This window comes from Rhinatrema bivittatum, chromosome 3, assembly GCF_901001135.1.
Source record: "Rhinatrema bivittatum chromosome 3, aRhiBiv1.1, whole genome shotgun sequence".
In the NCBI taxonomy this organism is placed as follows: Eukaryota; Metazoa; Chordata; class Amphibia; order Gymnophiona; family Rhinatrematidae; genus Rhinatrema; species Rhinatrema bivittatum.
In genome coordinates, this window is record NC_042617.1 from 455,532,505 (window position 1) to 455,543,189 (window position 10,685).

The 10,685-nt window shown below is 42.3% G+C and overlaps 1 protein-coding gene across 3 annotated transcripts in view; it reads left to right on the forward strand.

Annotated features, from left to right (window-relative positions):
* TRIB2 (tribbles pseudokinase 2) overlaps positions 1–9,533 on the forward strand; it is a 42,743-nt gene extending 33,210 nt beyond the window's left edge. For all 3 annotated transcript variants that reach the window (XM_029595922.1, XM_029595923.1, XM_029595921.1), the window contains one exon: positions 6,895–9,533. In XM_029595922.1, coding sequence (XP_029451782.1) covers positions 6,895–7,363 — 469 coding nt within the window. In that variant the 3' untranslated portion in view covers positions 7,364–9,533. The remainder of the gene's footprint in view (positions 1–6,894) is intronic.
* Positions 9,534–10,685: the final 1,152 nt, after the last annotated feature.

The following is a 10,685-nucleotide window of genomic DNA, read 5'->3' on the forward strand; positions in this document are numbered from 1 at the left end:
ACCACAGGAACTTCTCTGGTGCATTCTTCAACAACAGCCTTGTGAGAGACTCTACCTTCTCCGAGTAATTGGGGATAAACGTTCTTTAGGACCCCATAAGGCCCAGGAATGATCTCACTTTTGCTTCTGTTTGCAGGACTGGCACCCAGGTGATCGCCTTGATCTTCCAGGTTTGCAGATGGACCTCACCCTTTCCCAGGGTCCTCCTGTAATGTATCACAATCCGCTTGTGATTTAACTACTCTGAATAATTTTGTATCATCTGCAAATTTGATAACCTCACTCATCATATTCCTTTCCAGATCATTTATATATATATATATATATATATATATTGAAAAGCACCGGTCCAAATACAGATCCCTGAGGCACTCCACTGTTTACACTTTTCCACTGAGAAAATTGACCATTTAATTCTACTCTCTGTTTCCTATCTTTTAACCAGTTTGTAATTCATGAAAAGACATCGCCTCCTATCCCATGACTTTTTAGTTTTCTTAGAAGCCTCTCATGAGGACTTTGTCAAATGCCTTCTGAAAATCCAACTACACTACATCTATCTGTTCACGTTTATCCACATGTTTATTAGCCCCTTCAAAAAAATGAAGCAGATTTGTTAGGCAAGACTTCACTTGGGTAAATCCATGTTGACTGTGTTCCATTAAACCATGTCTTTCTATATGCTCTACGATTTTGATCTTGAGAATAGTTTCCACTATTTTTCCCGGCACTGAAGTCAGGCTCACTGGTCTATAGTTACCTGGATCGCCCCTGGAGACCTTTTAAAATATTGGGGTTATATTGGCCACCCTCCATTCTTCAGGTACAATGGATGATTTTAATGAGAGGTTACAAATTTTAACTAATAGATCAGAAATTTCATTTTTTAGTTCCTTCAGTACCCTAGGATGCATACCATCCGGTCCAGGCGATTTGCTACTCTTTAGTTTGTCAATCTGGCCTACTACATCTTCCTGGTCCACAGTGATTTGGTTCAGTTCATCTGACTCATCACCCTTGAAAAACGTTCTCCGGAACTGGTATTTCTCCAACATCCTCATTAGTAAACACGGAAGGAAAGAATTCATTTAGTCTTTCTTCAATGACCTTATCTTCCCTAAGAGCCCCTTTAACCCCTCGGTCATCTAATGGTCCAACCAACTCTCTCACAGGTTTCTTGCTTCGGATATATTTTAAAAAGTTTTTATTATGAGTTTTTGCCTCTATGGCCAACTTCATTTCAAATTCTCTCTTCGCCTGTCTTATCAATGTTTTACACTTAACTTGACAATGCTTAATGTTTTATCCTATTTTCTTCAGATGGATCCTTCTTCCAATTTTTGAAGGATGTTTTTTTGGCTAAAATACCTTCTTTCACTTGACCTTTTAACCATGACGGTAATCGTTTTGCCTTCCTTCCACCTTTCTTAATGCGTGGAATACATCTGGATTGCACCTCTAGAAATGTATTTTTAAACAATGTCCATGCCTGTTGAACAATTTTAACCTTTGCAGCTGCACCTTTCAGTTTTTTTCTAACTATTTTCCTCAGGTACCTACAGTACCTGAATGTAAACCGATGTGATATCTCAGATCGAATGTCGGTATATAAAAAATAATAAATAAATAAAATAAATTTTATCAAAGTTTCCCTTTTGAAAGTTTTGTGTTAGAGCTGTAGATTTACTTATTGTCCCCCTTCCAGTTATTAGTTTAAATTTGATCATGTTATGATCACTATTGCCAAGTGGCCCCACCACCGTTACCTCTCTCACCAAATCCTGCATTCCACTAAGAATTAAATCTAAAATAGCTCCCTCTCTTGTTGGTTCCTGACAATGTTTATTGATAATTGTATAACCCACCGTGGAGTTAAATAGGATGAGTAATCAAATTGATGTAAGTAGCAAACATTTAATTGGGTTTTCATATTGAGTTCAGACACATGAAAATTGATTCTGTACAATTGGATGGATATTTAGCTCAGATCTCAACACACAGCAAGTGTTTTTCCTTTTGTAGTATGACCAGTGTTTTCCAAGATTAGTTCCAGGACCTTCAGTACTCTTACACTGCTATTCCCCTATTTACAGTATTATTTCCTGTCCTTTTCAAAATTGCTAATAAGAAAGTGTTACATTTTTCCATCCTTGATTATAATTTTGTTAATAATCATAATCAATAAACCTCATTTAAGAAAATATGCTAGGCTGTGTGCCTTTGTGAAATCAGATCTTAAACAAATTAAAATGAATTGTTCAATTCTGGAGACCATACCTTCAAAAGGATATAAACAAGATGGAGTAAGTCCAGAGGGGGCAAGTAATATGGTCAGTGAACTTCATTGTAAAGCATATAAGGACTGACTTAAAGATCTACACATGTATACCCTAGAGAACAGGCAAGAGAGGGGAGATATGAGAGAATGACATTTTATAGAGATATCAGTGTACAGGAGGTAGGTTTCTTTCAACAGAAAGGAGGCTCTGGAATGAGGAGTCATGGGATGAGGGTAAAAGGGGGTACACTGAGGAGAAATTTAAAGAAGTATTTCTTTACTGAAAGGATGGTGGATATATGAATAGTGTCCCATTGGAGGTGGTAGAGACATGGGCAATATCTGAATTCAAGAAAGCATGGAACAATCACAGGGGTTTCTGTAAGGGCAAAGGCCGATAGCCTTTGCCCTTACTATGTCACAGGGCCTATTGGCGCCATTTTTAATACTGGCAGCCGACGGCCCGAGTGCAGGAGATCGCTCGAGGACCCCCGCTGGACCACCAGGGACTTTTGTCAAGTCTTGGGGGGGGTTTCAGGAAGGTGGGGGTTTATTCATTAGTGATACGTTGCATTTGTGGGGGTTCGCCATACATTTCGTGACCCCCACGAATACAACGAATATGGCATATACGTTGCGGATTGCCAATACGTTGCAAACGAATGCACACCCCTATTGTACAAGGGGATTATCACTTCCCTTTTCTTACTAGATATTCCTCTCTCTATGCAGCCTAGCATTCTTCTGGCTTTGGCAATCACCGTGTCACACTGCTTCGTCAACTTCAGGTCGTTAGACACTATCACTTTAAGGTCTCTCTCCTGCTCCGTGCACATCAGCCCTTCACCCCCCAACGCATATAGTTCTTTTGGATTACCACACCCCAGATGCATGACCCTGCATTTTTTGGCATTGAATCCCAGCTGCCATATCTTCGACCACTCTTTCAGCTTCCTTAAATTCCATCTCATTCTCTATACTCCTTCCAGCGTGTCCACTCAGTTGCAGATCTTAGTATCATCCACAAATAGACAAGCTTTACCTTCTATCCCTTCTGCAATGTCGCTCACGAAGATGTTGAACAGAACCGGTCCCAACACCGATCCCTGTGGCACTCCACTTAACACCATTCTCTCTCCAAAGTAGGTTCCATTTACCATCACCCGTTGTCTTTTATCCGGCAACCAGTTTGTAATCCACGCCAACATCTTGGAACTGACTCCCAAGCTTCTCATTTTGTTGATGAGTCTTCTGTGCAGGACTGTATCAAAAGCTTTACTAAAATCCAGAAATCTTCGATCTGCAAACAAAGCACTATTAACCATTCCTTCTGTAAAGACAGCGAGACTAACCCAAGTGAGAGAAAGAGCCTTATCTTTAGCAGGCCCTACACTATGGAACACAATGCCCCTAGAGATCAGATTACAAAGAGATCTCAAAACCTTTAAAAAAAGTTTAAAAACATGGCTTTTTAAACAAGCATTCTACAAAGAGAACGGAGAATAGAAAAATATACAGGAATAGGCAGAAGAGCGCCAGCACACAGCACTATTCTCAAAATGAGCATGATAGTACTAATAACTCTATTTCACAACGAACGTAGTAGTAAAACACAGAGACTGTGAATTTTTACCTGTGATTAGTATGTACTGTTACACATGGTCAGGACCTACATCACTAATCAAGCGATTGTCTTTTATGATATATTGTAACCAAATCTATTTGGCACCTGTTAGAATGTTATAGTGTAACCATTCACCTATTTTAATTTATGTGCCTACATGTAAACCGTTGTGATGGTATATAACTTAGCAACGGTATAGAAAAGATTTTAAATAAATAAATTAATAAATTACATCGAGTGCTCTTCCCTGATCCAGTTCTCTAGTCGCCCAATCAAAGAAATCAATTAGATTCGACTGACAGGACCTTCCCCTGGTGAATCCATGCTGCTTCTTTTGCTTAGTTGTTCAGGTTTTGATCCCCCCATGATTGATTATTGTAATGGAATTTACATTGGTCTCCAGGCCTCTTCTTTAAAGGCCTTGCAGTTACTAGGAAATTCAGCAATACTGCTTACTTCAGGGAGGAATGCTAGATATCATGTTACTCCAGTTCTGTATGAGCTACATTGGTTGCCAGTTCACTACAATGTTCGATTTAAAACTGCACTGATAGGGGTAGATTTTATAATTTTGCGCGAGCGCGTACTTTTGTTCGCACACCAGGCGCGAACAAAAGTATGCTGGCGTATCTTATAAAATCCGGGGTCGGCACACGCAAGGGGGTGCACATTTGTGCAACCTGCGCGCGCCGAGCCCGGCGCGCGCTGCCTGTTCCCTCCGAGGCCACTCCGAACCCCCCCCCCGGCCCTATCTAAACCCCCCCCTTTTGTTGGCAGATTTACGCCTGCTGAAAGCAGATGTAAATCTGCGCGCGCCAGCGGATTGCTGGCGCGCCATCACCCCACCCGGGGGCTGGTCTGGAGGCCTCGACCATGCCCCTGGGCCGGTGCCACACCCCGGTCCCGCCCCCTGACCCCGGACACGCCCCCTCCCCTTTTACGAAGCCCCGGGACTTACGCTCGTCCCGGGGCTGTGCGCGCCGGCGGCCTATGCAAAATAGGCGCGCCGGCACGCGAGGACCCTGCGTGCGTAAATCCGGCCGGATTTACGCGCGCAGGACATTTAAAATCCGGCCCAGTGGGGTAGATTTTATAATTTTGCGTGAGCGCGTACTTTTGTTCACGCACAAGGCGCGAACAAAAGTACGCTGGATTTTATAAGATACGCTCGTAGCCGCGCGTATCTTATAAAATCCGGGGTCGACGCGCGCAAGGGGCACACATTTGTGCAACCTGCACGCACCGAGCCCGGCATGCGCTGCCTGTTCCTTCCGAGGCCGCTCCGAAATCAGAGCGGCCTCGGAGGGAACTTTCTTTCCACCCCCCCACACCTTCACCTCCCTTCCCCTACCTAACCCACCCCCCAGCCCTATCTAAACCCCCCCTACCTTTTGTTGGCAGATTTACGCCTGCTGAAAGCAGGCGTAAATCTGCCAACAAAATCTCCGGACCGACCTGGGGGATGGTCCGGAGGCCTCGACCACGCCCCGGGCCAGCGCCACGCCCCCAGTCCCGCCCGAACCGCCCCTGACCCCGGACACATCCCCGAACACGCCCCCTCCCCGCCCCTTTTACGAAGCCTCGGGACTTACGCGCGTCCCGGGGCTGTGCTCGCGCCGGCGGCCTATGCAAAATAGGCGCGCCAGCGGGGTATTTAAAATCCTGCCCATAGTGCACAGTTTATTGCAACTTAAATATTTTCCTTGAGCAAATGCTATGTACTACCCTACTTGTGTTCTCCACTCTCCTCAGAGAGGTTTGCTAGACAACCCCTCCCCTAAACAGGTACGGCTGCCTGAAACCAGAGAAAATACTTTTTCTTTGGCTGCCCCCATAATTTGGAACTCACTTCCAGAAAACATGTGACCGACTGATCAAAAATGTTTAAAAGCCTGTTAAAAATATTTTTGTTTAGACTGGCAGACTCATAGCCAGTGTATGGTACAGGTTGTTATTGATAACAACCTGCTTTAATAGGCCTAAGTATTGTGTTACTGAAGGTTAGGGAAATAGCTTGTCTTGATTCTGTTACTGTGCATTATTGTTGTCTGATGAGGTTTGCCTTTGTTTTTGTCTTCATTGACTTAATGTATTTTATTTTATGTATGTTTTATTGTATATTGCCCATTGCTTCAGCGTAAGCGATTTATAAATCTCTAATGAAGATAAACAGCCAGTTAAGTGAGGTGTTGAATGGGGACATTCTGGAGCAAAGATACCTATCTGGCTTAGTTTAGGATAGCTATTTGGCTGGCCGATGGTTAGCCGAATAAACGTATCTGATTAACTATAAGATAGCCAAATACAATCAGTACTAGATTTGCACCACTGAATATCTTGGCAAAATTAGCTGGATATGTTTATCTGGCTAACTTGTTCAGCTGGATAATGTGTGAATATGGATTTCGAAGTTTATAAAATGTTAGGATCACTAATTGGCCCTGTAACTCTACCTTCTACTCTTTGAATGGAAAAGAAATATCTTCCATCCTTTTTTGCCCTCTCTTTTCTCTCTCACCCATTTGCCATCTATCCTATATTTACATATAGGCCTATGTTGATGTGTTTAATTAGAAGTAATTCTTTTTTATGTTTGTGATGATAATAGCAGTGACTAGTACCTATAAGGATCAGAGTACTTTTATACATAGTATAATGACTGAAAATTTTCACTTCTTTATTGGCAAAGACCAGTCATTTAAAGAGTGTGTTCTCACATGTTTCTAGTTTCCATGCATAGCTGGCAAAACGTATATATCCTCACTGAGCAAGTGGTAAAATACTGCTTTTTTTCTTAGTCTGCTTTAAACCCCTAAAAGGGAGCTCTGTGGTCCACTGAACTGTTACAGACTAGTTGTATCTGATTTGCCTTTCTGAGTTAAGGATCCAGATCCTGATTTCATTAAGAATATTTATAGCATGCAATGTTAATAAGAAAATTGTGGAATTATTTGAATTTTATATAAACTTTTTTTTTCTTCTCACCACACAGGACCAGAGTAAAGTTGGAAAGTCTGGAAGATGCTTACATTTTACAGGGGGATGATGACTCTCTTTCTGATAAACATGGATGCCCAGCCTATGTAAGCCCGGAGATCCTGAACACAAGTGGCAGTTACTCGGGCAAAGCAGCAGATGTGTGGAGTCTAGGAGTTATGCTTTACACAATGTTAGTTGGACGCTATCCCTTTCATGACATTGAGCCCAGTTCCCTCTTCAGCAAGATTCGGCGTGGGCAGTTTAACATTCCAGAGACACTATCCCCCAAGGCCAAATGCCTCATACGTAGCATCCTGCGCCGGGAGCCATCAGAAAGGCTGACCTCGCAGGAAATTCTGGACCATCCTTGGTTTTCAACGGATTTCAATGCATCTAATTCAGGATATGGTGCTAAAGAAGTGTCTGATCAGCTGGTGCCTGACGTCAACATGGATGAGGATTTAGACCCATTTTTTAACTGAGCACAAAGACAGGTGTTCAGAAGGTACTGAACCTGGACGCGGCCACATGAAGGAGTCCTTCCTGACTGTATTATTCACATCCTACATTGGCCTAGCTTGGAAGCAACGTGGGGTTTCTCAGAGTTCCTTGGCTCGAGAGAGAATACCCACAAGAAACTGTTATACAAATGTAGCATGGGGGAGACTTGGTGGGTTGGGGGGGGGGGGGGGGAGGGCAGGGCTCTGCTATCAAGTTAATTTGGATTTGGAGAAAAGGCAGCATGGAGCAATTGTAGCTTCTCACCTTATGGAGCCAAGGAGACTGCCCATGCCATTTCTGGTGCAGCTTTATCACTCCTGTTTTTGTTTCAGTATGGTAGTTGCAGTCCACATCAGATACAAAATATTTTGCGTCGGCGTACATCTTGGCATCGCACTGTTAAGATATGTTTGCCCATTATTCAGGGAAGGTACAATTGGGTTTGTCTTTATATTTTGATGGAATAAATTTAAAAAGCTGAACACACAGACTGACATGAAAAGTGGGTGCTAAAACAAAGTTCAGTTCATGTCTCTTGATAGGTATTTTCATCTCCTGTTTCTTCTACATAAACTACTTAGTATTCTTGTCAGGAAATGGCATTTTAATGCTTTGTTCCCGTAAGGGGAAGTAACTGTTGTTTTTAACAAGCTGTTCTGTTTTTGTGTCAAATGATTCGTTGCAGGAAGCTATTATAATTCAACCTTCGATTAACTGCTATAATAATAAATTTAAAGAAATAAAAATATATATAATTACTTAAAAAATACAATCTTTTGAAAATAATAAACAGGGTTTGAAATACTGGCTTCCACATTTGCCATGCTGCACTTAATAGCTAAAGGGGCAAAAAAAAAAGCCCTTTGACTAGATGGTGCCTTTTCTAGAAATAAAAATACAAACAATAACCTTATCAAAAGTGTGGGTTTTCTCCCATTTTGTGTGTATGGCAAGTGTCTTTTTTGATCCTTCCTAAACCTTTATCCATTTTTGGGAGAATTCTTCTCAAAGGCACATAGTGGGAGAAAAAAGAGGAAAGGCCTGAACCAGCAATAGATTTCAGGCAGTACAGGGTGCCTTACACTTTTGCACTGTAACCCCTGAGTTAGCTGTTCGGTTGGACTCATTCAGGGTTTACACACGCGTAAAGCACTCCGTGACGTTTGGCATTTTTTGTTGAATCGGCACTTATCTAATAGCAGATTCTAGTCTTAGAAGGCAAAAAAAAAAAAAAAAAACCCAACAACAAAATCCCTTTGGGTCTGATATAAAGGCAAGGGTGTTAATAAGCTGATAATTCATATAATAAGGACAACTCCCCACAAAAGAAACACACACATTAGTATGCACCTTTGTATTGTCAAGAATTATATGATATTTATTGAGGAAAAATGTCACAGTAGTGATGTATTAAGCCAGTACTTCAATTACGGGTTGACTTAGGATGACATGTTACATGCTGTAGTTAACACCTTATTTTGTGTGTGTCTGTTCAGGTATTTCTGTCCCTGGATAACTTTTTTTTTTTGTTTGGCTTTTCTAGGTAGTTTTGTTTTTTTTTTAAATTTTAGATTGGCACCTGTTTTTATTACTGCTTTTATAATGCGATATGATATTGAAATCTCTTGGCATAAATATTTGTGTTTTCTAGTACCTCAGTTGTTCTGATTATACTGCCTGTATATGTTTTGTGAAAGTGGTCATGTTTTTGGTAGGTACATGTGGACTTCCGTAGTATGTAAATGTTACTTGAATTTGTGCTTTAATTATAGTATGTGGCATGTGCGTACAGCTACTTGGCATTTGACTATTGGACACTATTTGCCTGCCTCGCAGGAAAGTTTTGGTCAAAATATACAGAAGATGAGGGTTCATGGTTCTTGATCAAGAGACAAAGCTGCAGCTGATCTGCCTTGGTTCTATTTTGGTAATAAAAAGAAGTGTTTTTTTTACACTCTGAAGATGGTGCTGAGTTGGTGCTGTGACAAGAAGGCCTTTTTTTTTTCCCCCCAAGTACCTTTTATAGGAGGACAATTGGTGATGACATGCATGGTGGGGTTTTATTGCCTCTGGTGCTTTGATTGTTATGTATATGGTTTAATGTTTTGTCCTGATCTCTTCAATAAATAAAATTGTGCATATTTAACTAAATGTCATTTGTAAAGTTGTTTATTTTTATTCCCATGGTTGGTGGTTTAATTTGCATTGCACAGAATTTTAAATTCTTTTTGCTTTCTGGTGCGGGGCTCTTCCAGACAGTCCTGTCCCAATACTATCACCCATGGCTGAGATACAAGAGTCAACACTGGTTCACCTACAAGTCAAACGATTAGTACTGGAGGAATTCTGCGTTACTGTGGAGTGCAAAATTTCTGTAGAGTTCCCCTCCTGCGCAGATTCTGTGTAAAATTTGGCAGGCCCTGGCGTGCTGTGAGCAGAGGCCGTCCCACTCGCAGCAAAGATGGAACAGGCCTCGGCATCTCATGAGCGGAGGCCGTCCCGCTCGCGGTGAAGATGGAACAGGCCCCGAAGAGAGTGGATCTGTATGTGTGTGTGTGTGTGTGGTGTAAGACTGCAAACCAGGGGGGGTGAGAGATAGATCATGTGTCAGGGTACGTGGATGTGGGTGCCAGAGAGAAGGATCCTATGTGAGGAGATTGTGAAGGAGTGTGTTATTTGTGAGAGATTGAGAGCTGGTGTGTGAAAAGGGATTGTGTGTATGTGAGGGTGCTTGTTTGTGAGAGAGGGATCCTGTGTGAGATTGTGTATATGTGTAAGAAAGATAGTCTATGTGAAGAGATTTGTGTATGTGTGAGATAGAGCCTGTGTGAAGGGATGTGTGTGAGAGCGAGGGAGCCTATGTGTGTGGGGGGGTTGAGCAAGAGCCAGTGTGCTGAGTTGTGTGAGAGATATTGGTAGCTTGAGAGAGGGTGTATGTATGAGAGAGAAATGGAGCCTGTGTTGGGGGTGTGTGCAAGAGAAAGAGGTAGCCTGTATGAGGAGGTGTGTATGTGGTGCGAGAAAGAGAAGTAGCCTGTATAATGGTGTGTGTATGTGTCTGTGAGAGAGGGAGGGTCTGTATGAAGGGGTGTGTGTGTGTGCATGAGAGATAGAGGGAGCCTGTATGAGGGATGTGTGCATGTGAGTGAGCCTGTATGAAGGGGTGTGTATGTGCCTTAGTGAGATGGAGCCTTTGTGTGTATGTGAGAGAGAGAGAGGGACAGATGGAGCCTGTGTGAGGGACAGTATTGAGAAAGGGATCAAACTCTGGGAGTGGAGATAGAGTGGAAGGGGTTGAGCCCA